Raw genomic sequence first — 20447 nt, 5'->3', positions numbered from 1 at the left:
TTTCAATGCAGTCGCTTATCTTGCAGAACCAGTGCTAAAACTAACCTTTTCTTATTCGAGGTGATTCTTGATTGCCAACATCATTCTTTAACTATCTGAATAATCAGTATCAGAAGTTCAAATAGTTACTCAGGCATAGATTTTGCAAACATTGCAAGATAAACACCAGATGGTGTTTTTAGACCTTTGTCTGTGTATTTTCATGTTCCAGTTCAGATTAAAAAGTACTACAAACACGTTTCATTTTGATGGAGGAGAGCCTTTTCAATGTACAACACTACCTTTTGGTCTTATTTTGGCCCTGGTGTCTGGAAAAAAAGGAGAGAATGGTTTTTGGAAATCATCTTCACAGACCACAGGTTAATTCTGGTCTGACTTGCTCATAAAATGCAAAAGAAGTCTGGCCTAATTGGGTGTCTACTCAAGGAGTTCAGTGGTAAGCTGTACAATAAACATTTGTAGGCCTCTGTCTCTCAATTAAGTTTCTTTCAGGCCTTCATTAGGGAGCCAGTGTTCGTGTTCATTTCTTGCCAAGATGTGCCCATAACCAAGTAAAGCTATGCAATTTCTTCCTCTACATTACATACAAATAGGCAGGCAAGAGTACATACATATACATATGAGGGGCGCTACAGCATTCCCAAACCACAATTTTACAGAACTGAGATTTGATGTGTATAATAAATCTAGTTTTAAGCAAATGTGTGTATCTGTTGTAAAGCACTGAAACATACTACCATTGTACCCACTATAATATAAGTGACATGTCTTTGCCATGAGTCACAAAGTTGCTGTCTTTGAACACCATGTTCTCCATTAATTTCAGATGCAAACAAAAATCTTTTTGGTACAAATGGCTCAAAACAGTGATGCCAGGGGAAATGTGTTAAGACGTTCATAAAATAGGGTTCCTAATTCGAAACATCCTAGTGTATAACAGAAGTACCGTTAGCTTCTTGTGGTCTTACTGTGTGTAGTCTGCTTGGAAAAAAATAAAGAGGAAATAAATATTTTGTGATACAAAATTAAGCACTGAGTATTATACCATAACATTTTCTTTTAAATGTATACTCTCTCTTTTTTTCCTACATTCTTCAAAGCATTTCAAAGTTAACATAATGCCAGTGGACCTTAAATTTGTGAATAGAAGTAAAAGGAACTTGGATTGACGTTGGCAAAGGAAATCATACCTTAATTGATGGCTTAGAATGATAATGTGTTACTCTGGATGGCAAGAGCAGCATGTTTGTTATAATTTCGAGTTTTCCAACTCTGCATCAAAAAACTAAAATGTATATACCTGTTTGTCTCACTTACCCTTAAAATCCTGGCTTTTTTTTTTTTTTTTTTGTAGCTGCAGGATTCTCAAGAAATGGAAAAACATCCGCAAATCCGCACATCCCCTGCTACCCCCATTCCACCCGGTTCTCCAAAAAGTACACCAGTTAGGCAAAACCAGCAGCACAATGAGATCACATCATACGAAAAAGCTGTGTATTTTACAAATGGTACGCTTGAGAAGGTACTCCCCGAAGAAACAGAAATTGAGAATGGAAAGGATGCCATCGATACTGCTCAAGCACCTGTAGTTTTAGGTAAAGAAATTTTGTTTTCATGTGCTCACTGTGACGGTGCTAATTGATTTTTAGGTAATTCATGTCTCATAGAGCACACACATATGAGGGCTTTCATTATCACTCCACTGACACTAGCTTGCACTTTGAAACAAGGGTGAAAATACCCACAAAAGAACAGTTTTTCATTCAGGAAAGCTTTGCCTGCTATAAGCAAAGAGTGAAGCTGTGCATTTGCATTGACAAGTGTTTGCCCAATTTATGTTTTTTATTAACGCAGTTAACCCCACTGCAGCCTTTACAATGCTTGTGGAATTAAAAGCTTACGACAACGCATTAACCTCTGCAGCTTAAAATCAATCATTTTGACAAACTGTAGTTGCAGTATCCAAACAGAAACTATTTAAAGTAATTATTGAATTCTAGCTTTTCCATTAACCATTTATAATAATCAAGTAAACCAGGGTTTTACTTTAGAAAATATAATGTACTTGTTAAAACCTTTCAACTTCCATAAGGTATTGCTGGTCTACTTGCTAATACCATTGATGTGGTAAGTAGTCAGAAAAACAACTTTTGTTCAACGGTTATAATGGAAAATATTGAATTCTTTGTAATATCCTAACCTTTTCTACACACTGTCTGTTCCACCTTTTTTGGATGATGACCTGTCTCTGTTTCTGCATTATAGGCTGTCCACAGTGTTCGAACACTAAGACAATATACCATGCAGGGTCAGTCGTGTACTAGCTGCTCTGGCACTAATTATTGAACTGCATGGGTGTTTAAAACAGTTATTGTTTACGTCGTAGACCGCATGTGTGCTATGTTATGCACTCACATTGATCAGTAGGGAGAATAACATCACAGGTGTACCTGTATATTCAATTCATAATTTTAGCCAGTTTTCAAAACAACTATTGGAGTTAATGTAAACTGTTTCATGCACACTTCTGCTGATCATATTCTTGTCTATGATGAAACATTATCTGAAGTGACTGCTTTGTAACAAGTACTTTAAGGACTGCTTTTTTCAATATCTGAGCATTAAGATGCCTTATAGGACTACAGATTATTATGCAATACAATGAGCATGTCATGCCTTTGTCTCAATGCTTCAGAGAGGTTTTACAATGATACCGAGTACATTCTGAATGTGGGTAGAGGTACTTTTTTGATAGGTCTGAGTATTTTGTCAGCCTGCCTTGACTTAAAAACTAAATTACTGGGAGCAACATATGAAGTTGCAAGACTAGGAACCAAAACATTATGACCCACCTTGATCCATGCTGTCCCCTAGTTATGTAAAATGGCACACATTATTGAAGTTTAAATAGGTATAATCAATGCACAGCCTAATAAGCAACTCCCTGCCACACAGAAAATGTTTCAATTTGACAAGTGATGTAGCTATTTTTCAGAGTACTAGCGTCCATAAGTAGTATTTTAGATGTCCTTTCCGAAAGCATGAACTTATCTCTGACCTAATATTCAGTGGCTTTTCCTATGCAGAATACTTTGAATGTCATGAAATAAAGGATGCCGTATCACACTGTACTGGCATGGTTTTCATTGTGCGTTTCATAAGAAATTCTGCAGTGTATGTTGCATATGATATGTGTAACTTTTGACTGTTTGAGACAGTAGCAATGGACTATTTGCCAACTTTCAAAAATGTTGTTCTAGAGGTATGATTGTCATCTAATTTTGAGACGTGCCCTTATCTTTGATCTCTTTGAATGTCTACGTTGTAGTTGAGTTAATTTTTTAACAATTTGTTGGGAATAATTTTTAGGAAATGTATTATCCCTTTGCATTCTGCAGATGCCCATGAGAAAATCATGGGTGTTTATGTAAGTTTTTATTTTTGTATCCCACCATATCAAGGTCGCAGTTCATTCCTTACATCCTTTTCGTAAACCTTATTTTGTGTGCTTTATGTTGTGATTTCTAATGTTGTGCTTTCAAGTGAAGGCTGTGAATATTGTCTTGGGATGCTTGTTGGTTATTACACATGAAAGCTACGAAATTGTAGCTTGCACACGCCATACATGGTCTTTAATGCATTGGTTTATGTTCCAGACTCTTTGTACTGCTCCAGAACAATTTATTTAGAGACATAACAATACTTGACATTGTATTACTCATCAAGAGAACCTCGGTCCTTTTGTCCTATTGGCAAGGGACGTCTCCTTTTTATGGGCGAGCGCAAAGCACTCCTTCCATTCTGTTATCTCTCTTTGGGCTTCAAACCACGCCCATGCCATGTCAGTCACTTACATTGGTTTGTGGGTTTGTGGGCTTGCCTTTTAAAATGCGCTTGATTTCATATGTGAAAGGCATGCATACGTCATGCCTTCTCCGGTGTTTAGCCCACCTACACAGCACCGATGTTTTCAGCCTGGGGTCTGGACTACTTTATCTGTTTATTTTCCACGTAGCGCGATCGCTCTGCGTGTTTCTTTTGCTTTACAACGCTAATAGCTCTAACTCGAGCCAATGCGAGACCCGTTGCATTGAAAATGCTTGTTTCTCATTGTGTTTTGTGTGACCTTTTGTTATAGAGTATTTAAAGGTAGTCAGGAAAGCAAAATGCATGTCAAAAGAGTTGGAGAAACTACTGATAAACATAATTTAAATGAAGAATGTATTCACTTAAGTTGAATAAATAAGCAAAGTATCAGTATTAGGTGACTTAGCATTATAAATGTTACTTAATACACAACGTTAATCTTTGATGTCTCCAAGGGATCAAGTGAAACCTTGCATTTCATTGGATAATCAATTTTTTAATGATGCAGATTGCATGTGTTAAACTGTTTTAACAGACTGTTATCCAACCTTGTTTTTTTCTTTGCTTGAATCATTCTCTGTTGTTGAGCTGAGAGTACCACAGTAATCTTTACACTGCAGTATTTTCTAAACAAGACCTATAAGGGCTAGAGAAAATTTACTAACGCTGTACCCCGTAAGACAAAAAAAAAACACTTCAGCGAATAAGGAGAAATAACTTGGCACACCACTTTTTGTAGAGGCCACATTCCCTCGAATTTCTACCACAGTTCATGTGGAAGATAGTCTGTCAGGACTCTGCTATATTTTCTCTTTAGATTGGATAGGCTGTGTAAGGAAGATGCTGAGGCTTCTCCTTCGTCATCTCCCTTTACGCCTCTTACCCTCAATGAATGCCGCTGCCACAATGCCTTCCCCCACAGTTCAATCACTTTGACCTTTGCAGTTTTCTACATGTCTTCATCTACAGTCGACATCACCATTACCTGCTACCACTGCAAAGAAAATATCTTTAAATCTTTGATCACCCACTCTGTGAACAGGAAATACAATCACAATACATTTGTGGTCATTCACACTATGACTGCCACAAGGACAAATATTTTCAGAAGCCATCATACTAGAGTACTCCAGTGTTCCAATGAGTGTAGACTTTATCATTGATCTCTTCTACATGATGTCAGACTACTACACAACATTCCTTCTGCAACACCCACATGAACATTTGGTGCAATCCCAGCTTGGCCTAGAGCCTCTGTAACAGAAAACTCAAGTTCATTTTATGCAACCTGTTTCTTTTGGAGCAGGCCCCACAAGTCTGTCAGATTTAGGCCAATATATAAAAGAAAGAAAACAAGGTTATGGAAGACCAGGCCAGGCTGGCCATTAAAGCTAGTGGGGTGATTTTTTTGGCTCTTGCTATGGGAATCTCTGTTTGTGCCTTGCAGATTCTCCTCCGGGTGATATTGGGCAGTTCCATGTACTTATTTTAAGAGAGCATGTGAGCTCTTGGACCTCCCGGGTACAGTCACAGAGGCAGGTTTCTCTCTTTATGATTTTAAATAACTGCAATTAAAACAGAGAAATCAGTACCCAGACAAGACCATATATGGCAGAAATGAGTGTCAGCTGTCATCAAGACTTCCTTAAAGAAAAATCCAGACAGTAGCCCAGTTTGTCTTATAGGGTATCCCAGAGCATATTCAATGGTCATGCTAGACCAGAGAAGATCCAGCAGCCCAACTTTCCAATGTACTGCTCATGAAAATGGACAATTTTGGGAAAAGAGTGTCAACCTTTATGCCTATCTCTTAAAGCTGAAGATATCTTGGCCATTATTGGCCAATGTGGTCAGATATTGCTTCTTATTGTCCTTATAACACATGAGTAGGAGCAGGTCGAGATTATCTTGAGCGATAGTATCACCTACTGTGACTGTTTCTTCAAATGATGAGACACACCTCCTTTTCAGCCAGTGGTATCCATTGTCAATAGACATCAAGGCTATATGTCTTTTCTTCCAGAAGACCAGAATTTTATTTTGGATGTGCCATTTGAAGGCAAAGCTCTGTTTGGCTGCCTTGTAGATGAGTTATTGTTATCCATAAAGCTGGATTCTGAGGAGTACCTCTACCCACAAATTCATCACCTTTTGGAAGCCCCCAGGCGCCAAATTGGAGCCAGAAACATTTTAGCAATTGCTCCTGTGTGCCTTTGGGTGTCAACTTGTGACTCCACATTGGCTTTGTCCTACTTTTAACAAAGCCAGATATTGCCACCATCCATGCACGCTCACGACATTTAATTTTTTGTGGAACCTTCCCAGATCTGTAGCTCGCTGCCAACATTTCTTGGTGCTTTACCAACAGTGTGCTAGGGATTTCTCCTCTGAAGACTACAGGCTTAAGCCATGCCGCACCAGCAGTAAGCATATATCGGTTATGGACTTGCTTGACATCTGTCTTTGGTACTTTTGATTCAGGCATGTGTTGAAGTCCTGTAGTAATTGCTTTCTCATACACCCGTTTGCCATCAGGGAGCAGGAAGCGAAGGTATACGTTGCCATACATAAGAATATGTCCAGCTACAAGTCCTAGTACTGGTGCAGGCCCAGCCCCTTGAGTAACTATAAGATAAAGGCCAGGGACTAATATAACAAGATCAAACTGTAGTCCTCCCTCCATTGCTCCCACTCAAGGGAGAGAGTAGCACTTTAAAGGCCCTACTCTAGTCATCCAGTTCCAAACCCATTTCACATGTAGCGCTTGTGTACCCTGAATTTCCGAGGCATGCTCATCTCTGCAGCAGGTAGAGCCCTTCAAGAAGGCAGTACTGCAGCTTTTCCAGATGATTGTGGGCTCCTGGTGCTGCGCTTTAATGCCCCATGGATTTACCAGAACCCCTAGCTGGATGTTTGCCAGCTGGTCCTGCCCTGGTGAAGGCTGACTTCATTAGACCTCTGCTCGACCTCTCATCAGTGCCAGGCCAAGCTGCCACTGCTTTGCCCAACCCCACACTGGTTCAGGTTAGGATCATTGTCTAATACCAATCTCGAATACAGAGTCGAGTTTGCCTCCGTATCACCCATTGTGTCGTTATGTGATTTATAAGTCACAGCTAATTTTGCTAGATGACCTACTGGCTGTTCCTTTGCATCACTATCTCTGCCAACTTGAATCCGCATTTAGTTCAAATGCAGATGCCATACAGGATCCTCCAGATATTACGGTTATCAGAGATTTTTTACCACTCACTAAGACCCATGGACGCAACAGCATGGATCTCATAAATCTATTTGAAGATCTTGAATTTGGGAACACAAGGGATCTAATAGCCTCGCTTGACATGGAACCCTTTATGCTAATATTCCACTGAAGGAAGGCACTGATATAAATAAAGCACTCATGGACTCAAGGCTCTCTCCCACACAAGTCACTGCCCTTTTCCTTGTATTGCTTTTAGAGGTTACTTTCCTTGGCAATTACTTCCAGTATGAAGATAAGTTTTACCAACAACAGTAAGGCTTCTCAGTGTTAGCCAGGTGTGCACCCAACTTTGGAGTTCTGATAACTTTGTAACTAATTATGGTCCTTAGCAAGCTGAATCCATTCTTTGGCAACATCTGTTGTGGGCGCATTATATTGACAATTTTTTTATTTGGGGAAGGTAGTGAGACTGGTCTTAACACATTTATTAGGTGGTTTTCTACAAACATCTTTCATTTACATTTAAGTATGGAGTTATTGAAGAGGCAGACACTGTATTTCTCCTTCACTATACTGATGATGCACTACGATCAAGACTTCCAAAAATGCTAATGTGTTTTTTACCTTGCTAGAGACTGAATTGGACTTTTCTTTGGGCCCCCTTTAAGAAAGAGTCACATTTGCTGCGGTAGGACTCTGAGCAGCAAAGGAGTTGCCAACAATGGAAACTAAGATTAATTTGCTTTATAAAATTTTGCAGCCTGGCCTGGCAGTTTCAGAGCTGTTATTTCCTTTCAGTAAAGCCCCCACAAACATTGTGGCTGTATTGATGGCTAAACCTTGCTCAGCACTTCCTGTTAGGTGCCCTATAGACAAGCAAAACAGACTTACCCTATCTGACCCTGGCTTCTTGATACAGCATCCAACAGCGGAAAGTATTGTATTGCAATCTTCAGCCAGCAAACTAATCTACAATGCATTGATGTGCTTGGTAAAAGCGAGTTCTCTAACAGTTTGTCTATGCAGTTGTTGAATGCAGTCTGCCTGTTATGTATAAATAACCACAGCATTTGGGACACGGCGAACAAGATCTTGCAGGCAATTCCAGAGGAGTTTAAAAATATCTTGATTCAAGCCTTACATTATGACAGGATGTGGGCAAATACATTTTGAGTGCCAGGTTTGCTACCCCAGATCTTGACTGTTATGCTATGGTCATTATTTTTTTAAAAATTATTTCTATTAGGTTTTTTCATCAAATTCGTAACAGTAAACAGAACAGTTGCAACGTGGTTCCATCACTTCATCCAATCATTATAGAGGTCAGTTACAGTGAGCAGTACATCACCTGGCATATCTTATTGCCATAACGAAGTACAGAATAAATATATACGCCTCGTTCGTAATTTCTGTCGATAACAGATACGTAGTGAATGGGCTCCATATATGCCTAAGTCTCTGGCCTGAAGAAGTTCTTCCACATAGAATTCTAGCTGATCCCTACAGTATGTCAGATCTTTTAACCACATACCAAATTTAGTGGCCCGTCTACTGCCCCAATAAATAACCACCCTCCTTTTTGCTATCGGAAGCGCTATAGCTACTAATTGGAGCGGCTTAACAAGACCAAGGATGCATATCCACAGGGTGCACGGCACAGTCTTGCTCACCATGGTGAACAGGGCTTGTGTTACCTGCTTCCAATAGTGTTGTACGGGGCTGCAGGCCCAGGCCAAATGCAGAAAGTCTGCCTCCATTATATGGCAGCGGGCACATTGAGAATCTGTCCTCAGCCCAAACCTGTAGAGTTGACGGGGAGAGTAGTATATTTGCAGCAGGTATTTAAAATGTATTATCTTTGAATTACAATTGGATGTTAATCGACTTATCACTGTGCAGCAAAACTCCCAGTCTACTAGTGATAGCGGGTCATCTAACTGAGCCCTCCATTTATCTAGTGCAGTGAAACCTTCTGTTACTGCGTCTCGTTGGGGTGCATTTTAATGCCTAGTGAGAAGCTTTGTCCTAACAGAGCTGGTGAGTAGCATTTGTAGCGCTTCTAGTGAGGTGAGTTCGGTCGGAAATGGGATATAGTAAGCTCTTATGGCCTTGCATAGTCGGTGCTATGTAAAAGTTAGGAGAAGGGTCCATCTTTGCAGGTCTAGGAAGTCTGCAAATTCTATAAATGTCCTGCTGGGAATGCATCCCCATTGTCATCAAACCTGCCTTCTCCAGCAAATATCTCATGCAGGATTCCTTTGTAAATAAAACTGCTGGGAGGTAGGAAAGTGGTAGGATGGGGGTATACAACAGGGTTTTGCCTGCTCTTGCGCCTAGGGCTTGCCAGGCTCTCATAGTACTATTTATGGTGCTTATTTCTGTTGATAGTACATCAGTGCATAAGTGTGGCAAGATGGCCCTGAGGGGCATGGGGTGCACATCGTAGCTCTATATAGCGACGTGGTGTATATTTGGGGGGTAGTACCACTAGTGTGCAAAATGTGCCTGGGCACATAAATAGTGTACGTGTAGATCCAGGGCTTCAAATCCGCCCTGCATGAATGGACGTGTTGGTGTATTGCAGCGAACGCTGGGCTGTTTCCTGGCCCTAGCTAATTTTGTCATGTGTGTTCTGAGAGTCTGGAAGAAGGCTTTCGTTAACAAAATGGGAATGTTAGGAACAGGTATAGGAATTTGGGAAGTGCTATTTTATTAGTGAACGATAAAAGAAGTCTTGTCTATTGACCTCAAGACGTGAAACAGTGCCATAATTCCACCTAATATCTGTCTCTGGATCTCTGTGCACCCATATACCCAAGACTTTTATATGGTCCGTGCACCATTCCTATGGAAAGTCCAAAGCATGCGGAATGGTCCCTGTAGTTAAGCGAAAGATGGTTGACTTAGTCTAATTGATGCTCAGTCCTGAGTACCACTCAAACTTCATGGATTACCGGTGCTAAGTTCACTGCCGGGTGACGTACGTACAGCACCATATCATCCGAGTATAGGGATATTGTCAGTGGGCGCTGGCGAAACCGCAGGGCTGCATTAGCGTGCTGTTGTCTTATCACACAGGCTAAAAGTTCAAGTGCCAAGGCAAATAAAATTGGTGACAGTGGACATTCTTGCCTGTCCCCCGGTATATTCTAAGTGTTTCTGATACATTGCCATTGACGCAGACTCACACTGCCGAGTCCGTGTACAAAAGGCGAATCCACTGCAGAAACGCCTGCAGCATGGCCATGCAGTGAAGAACCGAATACATATATGGCCACTGTATAGTATTGAACACCTTTGCAGCATTGAGGAGAGCTGCCTCTGTTGGGAGCGAGGGGTCAAGATAATGTAGCACAGCGAAAAGTGTTTGTAGATTTTGTGTAGTGGAGCGGGATGGTATAAACCTAGACTGGCCCGGCAGGACCAATATGGGGAGTAGTGGTTGGAGTCGAGCTGTCAGGATTTTTGCAATGATTTTGACATCTTTGTTGACTAATGATAACGGGCAATGCGAATCACATCTATTGGGTGACTTATCAGGTTTGAGGAGCGTTATTATTAAGGCTTCCCAGAGGGACAGGGGAAATATTTGCTTATCATAAGCCTCTAAGTATATTTCTTTTAGAATGGGCACTAGCAGATCAGCAGATCTTTGGTAAAATTCTACTGGGTAGCCTGTCACTCCCAGAGGCCTCCCCATTTGGGAGGGAGCATATAGCATCCTTTACCTCCTCCTCCTCAGTGATGGGCTGTACTAGGAATTCCCTTTGCCCTGGTCTGGTGAGAGCCAGGTCAGCACCACATTATCCAAGTAGGACACTGTTTCTAGTTCTGTGGCAGAGGCACGGGCTTCATAGAGCCTTGCATAAAAGTCCATGAACTGGGCCAATATTGTTGTTGTGTCATGATGCATCTCTTCAGCCTGGGATTGTATGCTCATGATATGTGTGGGCGCCCAGAGCTCTTTAATTTTGGTGGCCAAGCTGCGGCTGAGTCGACCACCCTCTCCATAATCTCTCGCAATCCAGCGTCTAGACATGTGGCTGACCTCTTGGTTCACCATTTAATTGTATTCAGTAATATGTGTTCTAATGTCAGTTAGAGCCATTAGTTTGGGGTTGACTTTGTACTCCTGTTTCAGCCTTTGTAAGACATTTTCTAGAGATTGTATATGATAGGCAAAATGTTATGGCGCAGCACCGAGTATAGTGACTTTGTGGTGACCTGATGGAGTTGCAAACAGTGAATATACATCCCTCCCCTCTCCCAACTGAGCCTCCCAGTTGTGCTAAAGCCATGCCCATAACCAATAAAAATGATCAACTGGTAAACCAACAATAAACAGGAACAGTAATAGTCATAAGAACATTACTCATGCGAGGTGCACCCTTGGTGTTAGCTAGAGGCCAGAACACCCTCCAGGGCAACGAAGGTGGCCGGGAACACAATGAGAATTAGATAGCATAAATCATCTCTGTTTTGGGGGTCACTGCATCAGTATTTATCAATGCATATTGTAGCTCCACCAGTTCATAAATCACGAGGGGTCCCCCTCAAGTTTCCTCAGTGGCCGATTCAGATCTAGGTGGGCTCTGTCGTGGTTAGGGTATCGATTTGGCAAAGTCAATGGCCGCTTTCATTGTAGTAAATATTTTCTGCGTTCCAACATAGTCCACCCGTAGGCGGGCGGGGTAGAGCATGGCGTATGGCACGTGTGCTACCTGCAGGTTTCTTTTTACTTGGAGGAGTTTGGGCCATCAGCCTGCACTGCTGTTGTAAAATCTGGATAGAATGCACTTATTTTAATCATTGTAATTGTTGGACCTTTTTGACAGAGAGAGGGGTGGATAATAGTGTAATCTCTGTAGTTTAGTAATTTGGTGATACTTGGCCTTGGAGAGGCCCCAGCTATTGGTGGACTCTTTCCACTATTAGTACCGCAGAGAGCTGCTCGCTTCCCAAAATTTCCTGTACCATATTTTATACATGGGTCTCCAGCCAGATTCAGGAATGCCAGTGATGCATAGGTTATTGCGTCGCAACCGGGCCTCTAAATCTTTGTTCTTGGCTTGTACCGCTACCAATACTTTTACAGTGTTTAAGCATTTGGTCGTGCATGTCTAAATGTATCCTCTGCAGTTGAAAATCTTTTCTCCGCCGTCGTAAGTGTTGTTGCTTGCTTGTCTGGTTTTGGTGTCATATTGTCTGTTCTAATTTTAAGGATGTTTATTTTCTCATCTCTGGGCTGCAGGCTCTGCTGCATGGATGAGTGTGTCTCCAGTGGAGTAGTACTCTGGGATTGCAGCTCTGCTTTGAGGTCCGAAAGGGTATTTTGCTCCAGTCTGGCCACATGCTGGGACTCAAAGCTGAGCTTAGGTTGCTGCCTGTCCGTTTTCCCATTGTGGTAAAGGCTTGTTGCAGCGCAAATACTTGGAGACACTTTAGCCGGGCACCTTCTCCACCGGCAGTAATGCCTGCAGGGTGTTTGTAGTATAGGATGTGTTCTCCGTTCCTGTGCCAGCACCAGGTTTGCGCATGGGGTAGCGTGTGTGGTTGCACTCTTATATAGCAATCTTCCATGGCCAAGAGTGTGCAAGTCTGTCCTCCAGGACTTAACCTCTCCCATTTGTGCCAAGTGTGCGATATAGCCTAATGCGCTCCTGGCTCTGTAAATGGCATGCCGGGTATGGTGCTGTAATAACACAACAGTCACAGGGCCAACAACCCGAGAGCCCCGGGTCCAGTAGTCCCTGTGTGCACAAAATGGAGGAGAGACAGTAACTAAAGCAAGCAAGGAAAGGGGGTGGAATGCATCCCCTCTCCAATCTTGGAATGCATGTAGACCCTCGTGAGGTTAGGTGTGCGCTTGGGCGGTCTGTGGGAATGCAGGCGAGCGGGCACTCTACTATAGTGCACCGGGGACTCCCAGCCACAGCTCCCTTTTCTGCACTCTCCCAGCCGGCTGCCTCCCAGGCGTCTCCGAAGCGGCCCCACCGAGCACACTCTGGCGAAGCCGACACCCAATCAGCACGGGCGACTGGTCCCCAGACCAGAGCCACCACCTCTAGCAGTCCATTGCGCCCCCAGCCAGCCCCTCGTCGTGACCACCACGGGCCACAGCGGCTGCACCGCTCTCTAATGTGCCACCCTGCAGGTGCAGCCCAGAAGGTGGGGGCAAGATCTGCTCAACAAGTCTGGCCCGAGCTCTCAGGGATCACCACTACAACCGTAGCGATCGTCCATCCGCTTCCCTAGCAGCTTTTAGGGTCCAACACCGCATTGCCAGCTCTTCTACTCCACCCGTCCCAGGCAGGTAGGTGCTGCCATTTTCTCCAGTGGGACAGTTCGGGTCTCTCAATCGGTCACCTAGGTCCCTCGGTGTTCTCGGGTGTATCGAACATAATAGCCACACCGAAATGAAGCTGGGGGCCACACCAATATTATGCTCCCATTCCGCTAGGCAAATGGCATCACTTGAAGCGGATTAGTGATGGATTTCTGGTGCCAGCTGGCAGAGCTACACAACTGTGTGCCCATCTTACCGTGGGCTCTCTAGCACCCCTTGCTATAGGCACTAGTTTGGTGATTTGTCTCCTCTCATGAATGTGTCCAACAGGATTCTTTGGATATGTATAGGCATTGGTCATGGCTATGCCTTTTGACAGCTCCAAGTTGTTTGGAGACAAAGTAGATTAAGCCTTGGAGCTGTTTAAGGAAAACCGTGTGACGACCTGCTCCTTTGGATGCTCGCCCTGGTAAGCAAGTTTCCTCATCAATAACAAACGTTCTGGGTTTACAGCCAGATGCATCCAACTCAGCCTATACAATAAGCCGTTCAGCCCTTTCTAGGCCTCCGGTTGCATGGAGACAACAGAGGACAGGGATACCAACAACATAGCCAGTCCTCATTTACCTCTTCCACTGCCACTGCCAAGTCTTCTTTCGCAGCGCTTGAAGAACTTTCTTCATATGTAGGAATGACCTACTGTCTCCATAGGCAACACTAGAACCTAGGTTGAAAATGGGAATCTGTTTTTTCTCCAGAATTATCCAACAGGGAGGGGGAAAATGGGAGACCAGTCGAACCTTCCATCTGATCAGGCCAGGCAGCGATGCAAAACAATATGGAAGAACTGGAGAAGGTGGAAAATCCATGGTTTCCAGTGAGCGAGCAGTCTAGCTGAATCACTTTTGATGCCACTGGGCTCAAATATATGCACCTTTTTATAGTACCAAACAGGATGTAACATAATTCACAAAGTGAATCGTCTTCTTTGATTGGGTAGTGACTAAATTGTAGATTCAAGAAAAAAACAGTAAAAAAAAGTATTAATTTTAGAAACAGTGGAATATCAATACAAAAATGCCAATGTTATCATTATTTTAAATGTGGCATAGGGATGTTATCTAATTGTGACTGCAGAAACTGTCAATGCACCTACCCTATACCTCTTTCTTTTCAGGACATGCTGGTGATTCAGACTCATATAATTTTTGCCAAAGGTGGTATAGCCTCTCCATGTGGACAGTCCACCACACTCCCAGCTTCCTTTTCTCAGTCACATATGTCTGAGGTGGAGAGGCTGCACCAGTTGGGTCCCAAAAGAGCCCATAGATTTTGTATCGATTGGACTAAGGAGCCCTGAGTGGATGACCAACATTTTGTGGAGTTCTCACATGATAAGAACTAGGATGTAGGCCAGAAATGGGCCTTCTCCTGAGAGGTACGTTGCTCTCTATGAAAATGAGCTAGGCCTTGGCCTAAAAGGTGCCTCCCAAGGGCTTTGGAACTTATTCTACCAGAGCCTTGACCAGCGGTTATCCAGTGCTGGGCATTAGACAGTTACCTTCATCAGACATTAATGCCTTGATTTTCAGGTCCATAGGGAGGGCCAGTTTGCCCTGTCAGTCCTGCAAGATTTTCTGTTTTTCATCCACTCCTCATACCCTCCAGATTTTGTGCTGCTTAAGTATCAAATGGATTTGTGGAATATGCAGTTAAAAGTAGCCATCAGAAGAATGTTAGTTACCATTGGTAATCCTCTTTGTATTCTCTCTAACTGCATATTCCTTACTGATCCACCGTCATCCCCGTTGTGCAGAGTGCATCTCTAGGCATTAATAAGATCCGTGTTAGATTGTGCACACAGCCATGGTTCTTGATATGTTACAGACGTCCTGTGTCCAAGTGTGTGTAGTGTTTCATTGTAAACTGTTAGCTTGCGGTGGTAGTTCCTATATATGGCTTCCCTGCACTTCAGGAGACAGGATGAAGTCAACATCGATCCAGCTGGCACCACCTATCATCAAATGGGAGCAATTACTAAGAATTTTCCAGATCCAGTCTAGCATTGGGGAAAGTTCAAAAGGTCAGAAATCTGTGGTTAGATCAGAGTATCCACCAGAAAGAACTTTACTGAGTGTAAATAACTAGTGCTGCTGACACAGCTAGATCCCTAAGCGTCTTACAGTTTTACATTAAGTACCATTTCATGGAGTCAAATGAATAGGTATGTATATCTTTGTTTTGTAGAATATTCTCTCCACACCAAAAGCGGCTATTTTACTACTGAAATACAAGTTAGTCACAAATAGACTTCCTCCTAATGCCTTGCAATGCAACAACTATCAAGAAAGAGGAAGCTCTCAAATCAAGCAAAGTGATATACAAAGACGTCAAATTCTTGCCAGCACTGGTTTCCCTAAACCACCACTTTTTCCCCCCAGGGCCTGGGAGGAATTTGTACTGTTTCCTGTACTAGGAGGCCTTCACAACCGACAGAACACTGCGGTCCATAAATCCTCTTCATTTTGAGCAAGGAGGCAGTTGAACCTGTCCAAGTTCCAGTGAAGCAAAGGCTAACATTTCAAAAGTCCTGGCCCTTTTTACAGGAGCCATTCCATTGACAGATGCATCAATGGAGAGCTGGGGTGCCAATCTGTAGGACTTGAAGACATAAGCACTAAAATGTAATGGGACCAACTCGTACAACTACCTGACTGTGAATAGAAACTCTAAAATCCATCTATGCCACCCTAAAGCAAAGGCCAAATTGATAATCACTCGAGTTTGCCAGCTCAATAATTTACAAGAAAGCCCCTCCTCAGTTCCAATATGAAGTTCTGGAGCGCGACCATGACCTGAAATGGTGCTCCAAGTGCTGGGCCATGAACTGAAGCGTTTGAGGGAGCGGTCCCTGAAGCTCATAGGGGCCCAGCGCTCGGCTCTGCATTGCTCCCGGTCTTCTTCAAGAGGAAGGTCTCGAGACCGCCCATAGAGTCACCACCACTCTTTGTCGTCCAATTCTAAATATTCGGCAGACTCTGGTCATAAGAAGAAGTTGAAGAAGGCCAAACGTTCTTCCACTTGGCCCTGTCGCTCGGGCGATGCAATGCAGGAAGATCGTTGATACTCTAGGCATCTGTCCACGGAGCATACTTCTAGGTCTGATGTGCACCTCTCCGACTCACGGGAGCCGAAGCCACCCCTGTCTAGCTGAAGGAGTTTTACAAGTCCATGCGCCTCATCTTTAGGCTGACTGACTCCTCTGCAGCGCCTTTAGCTCCCGGGGATCGGATAGGGTCCCCTTGGGTTCAGTACTGGCAGCTCCGGCTCTGGCCACTGAGGGCCCCTCTCGATCCATTGTCAGATCCATGTTGACGCCGGTTATTCCAATGTGACTTTCCCTGGCACTGGCAGCAGTCGACTCACCCAACGCCGGTTGGGGCCCCAATCAACATTGACCCAATCCTCATTCCCGAGACCCAGAGGTGGAACGGTGTAGGTCAAAGCCGGATCTGACTGCGATGGGGTCTTCTCACCCCAGATTAGATTCTGACTAGTTTTACTATAGGTATAAATATGGGGACGGTTTGGAGGGGTCGCCGGATCCTCTGGAATACCAGTTTGGCCACCCTGACTTGGACTGGGCACAGGAATTGGGCTAGGCTAGTTGTCTGGATACTTCTCCAGATGCTGGCATGCTCCACCCCACCACCCCTTTACTATGGCGGAGAGAGTCATATTCTGTGGCGAGCAGTAGGGCAGCCGAGGTCCTCGGCCTTGACCTTCCTGCTGTGGCGGTCAGGACTAACCTCCTTGCTGAGGTGCTTCAGCCAGGGGTTCCCACTCCTGAACCCCTTTTACCCTTCAATGAAGCCCTCACAGATCTCCCCCTGGGTACCTGGTCCAGACCCAGCACAGGGGCTCCTGTGACTAGGACGGTTACCCGCCTTCATTGGCCTGCACCGAATGACCGTAAATTAGGGTTGCGTCCTTTCCCTGGGAACCATGCGTGCTCTGCCACTGCACAGCCAGGGACTTGAAATCCCACAGGCTTGTGGGACAGGGCACCAAAGGTCTGCCCAATCCATCCCTGCCACAGCCTTAAAACCCTCCTAGTCCATCCCACCACCTCCAACCAGTTAGGGGCAGAATCTGCCATAACGTGCCCCACTGGGAATCCATCACAACAGACAAATGGGTTTTGCAAATAGGCCTTAGGGGCTAGTCCCCCCTCCCCTCTTTGAGACTGCCCCTCCAGCAATGCCTCTGTCCTTCGGTTGCTTACCAGATGATCATCTAGTACTTCTCCATGAGGAAGTCACTGCTCTCTTGGCCAAGAAAGCCATAGAGAAGGTCCCTGCGCCAGAAGTAGGTTGTGATTGTTATTCCCACTACTTTGTGGTGCCTAAAAAAGACAAGGGCCTACGTCCTGTCCTAGAACTTCGGGCCCTCAATCTCTTCCTTAAGAAGGGGAAGTTCAAAATGCTCACTCTGGCTCAAGTCATGTCTACCTTGGACCCAGGAGACTGGATGGTAGCATTGGACTTGCAGGACGCTTACCTCCATGTACTCATCTTGCCTGCCCACAGGCGCTACGTGTGATTCATTGTAGGTTACGAGCACCTTCAGTTTGTCATGCTCCCCTTCGGCCTTACCAGCTTCCCTCAGGTGTTCATGAAAGTGATGACAATGGTTACAGCTCATCTGCGCAGGTTATGAGTTTCAGTCTTCCCCTTCCTCGACGACTGACTTTGAAGGCAGACACGCCCCAGAAAGTAGTCTCCCACCTTCAGACTACGCAAACCATCTGCACTTGCTGGGTTCACTATAAACATGTCCCTAAGGTTGTTACTCCTTTTCATGTCAATCCATCACCTTGCCTACTTTTTACACCTCCCCATATACCTTTCACGAAGAGGCAAGAAAATACCGCCTGGATCCAAAAAGTATGTTGGTTTGCTACCTCAGTCGTACTAGTGATTTCCATGTGGAAGATCAACTCTTTTTTGGATATGTGAGTATGAAGAAAGGGTAGGTGGTGCCAAAGCTTAACATCTCCCAATGTGTACTGCTCTGCATCAAAATGTGCCACGCTTTGGCAAAGAAGTAACTCTCTGAGACCTTGCATGCTCACTCCACCAGAGAAACTGCTGCTACCACTACAGGGTTATCTGGATATCTGTCAGGCAGCAATGTGGGCATCCCTGCACACATTCACTAAACATTACTGCCTGGACAGTCGGGTCCGCAGAGATGGCTAATTTGGCTGTTCGGTCCTGAACGACTTTCTAGTATGATCTTGCTTCGCAGCCCACCTCCCAGAATATTGCTTGGGTATCTATTCTAAGGTAAGGAATCTGCTTATTATTGTTGTTTTTCCTTACCATTAGCATATGATAGGACTGCCTCACTTTTTATGAATTTTTGCAGCTACTCCGAATATTTGTCTGAGAACACTCAGCCTGCTGTTGAATAGTGCCTTCAACTGAAATAATTCACGCTCAGCTCCTGTCGATTTGTATTGTTTTTTCTGGTGGAATAACTGCACTATTGGAAAATAAGCACACAATATGTTGACGGCCCGTATAGTTATCTACCTAAGCTTACTTATTCTTGTTTTTAAAACGTTATTATATGTCTGGGCTTTCATATTTAAAAAAAAAAAAAAAAAAAGGTTTTAACTCTTACTGATATTTTTATGTGATAAAAATTGATTGCTGCTATGTCCCATATTTCCCTTTTGGGATATTTAGGTGAGCTGAAACCATAAACATATTTTTTTTCATTCTATGATGATTTTCTATCTTATGTGGAAAGGTTCCAAACATTTTTAAAGATTTTACATAATCATACAATAAAGATTTTGATGATGATGATATGACTTGAAGACCCTGGTCACACCAAGAGGAGCAACTGCATATCATGCACTAGAACTCTCCTGGTCACACCAAGAGGAGCAACTGCATATCATGCACTAGAACTCTGGTGATTATAAGGTGCTTACAGTCGTTCTTTACAAAACTCAAAAGTCTCACAGCTCTAATAAGAATGGTCAAGACCAAATAAAAGTTTAACATTACTAAACAGGGAGGAATAAAAACTCAACTTTTGTCGTTTATTTAAACATATTTATAAACTTATTACTAAAATGTTATTCTGATGTACTTGTTTACAAATTGCTAATTACTCGGATTCAAGCACATGAATCTTTGACAGATCTAAGTCTGGAGAAAAAAAACAAGTTACTTTGCTGTAACTACAGTTTTCCAGCGTTGGTATCTGTCTTAAATTCACATGCAGCCCACCACCCTCCTTATCTGAGACTCAAAAGTGCTATGTATCCTTTCACACTTGTTCTACGAAATTAGAGGTATGGTAGCCTCTAGGGAGTGTGGGAGGCAGATAGCTTTCACTGCATAATTTGGGGTCTTTCTGTCAGAGGGCGTTAGAAACTACTAAAATTGCTGTCTCTCTGTACCATTTTGGACTTATTTCTTTCTTCTACATGAGCATATCAATAAAAATATTATCCTGCATGAATATGGCCCAAATATAATTCACAAAAATATCGCTCCATTGTGTGTAGTGTTTCAATTGTTAAATCAAATGGGGTTATAATTTTGGAAACCTTATTTAGGTAACTGTATTTTATCAGATGATATTCGGGTCCCATAGGGGTGTTTGTGAATAGACTGGAACTCCCAGCGTAATAACAGAGATTAGTTCAAGCATGTGAATCTGTGAAAGATGCCACTGCTAGAGAACTAGTTATATATAAGTAACTTGTTTATTGCTTGTCATCATGATTGGTAGTGAAATTTCTCTCCTGAGTCAGTGGGAACTTGATGTTTTAGTATTCTTTAAATACTGAACAGTATTTCCAGTTGAAGGAAAATTATGCACGTTACATTACATTAATCTATACTTATCCTACACTTCAGAGGCTCAGCCTAACTTTCAATTTGTCATTTTTTGTTGCCAAATCTGTAAAGTGAAAAGAGAAAGGAATTACCAAAGGCAAGCAAAAGGCAGTAAGGAGGACTCGATAATGATAAATTATTGTCGGATTTTTTTAGTTAATCTTTTTCT

General features: G+C 43.3%; 1 protein-coding gene across 1 annotated transcript in view; it reads left to right on the top strand.

Moving 5' to 3' along the window:
- ARFGEF2 (ARF guanine nucleotide exchange factor 2) overlaps nt 1-20447 on the top strand; it is a 557551-nt gene that overhangs the window by 107937 nt on the left and 429167 nt on the right. The window contains exon 6 of the mRNA XM_069243445.1: nt 1355-1595. Coding sequence (XP_069099546.1) covers nt 1355-1595 — 241 coding nt within the window. The remainder of the gene's footprint in view (nt 1-1354; nt 1596-20447) is intronic.

This window comes from Pleurodeles waltl, chromosome 7, assembly GCF_031143425.1.
Source record: "Pleurodeles waltl isolate 20211129_DDA chromosome 7, aPleWal1.hap1.20221129, whole genome shotgun sequence".
NCBI classification, from domain to species: domain Eukaryota; kingdom Metazoa; phylum Chordata; class Amphibia; order Caudata; family Salamandridae; genus Pleurodeles; species Pleurodeles waltl.
This window is presented reverse-complemented; position numbering and strand designations above follow the sequence as displayed.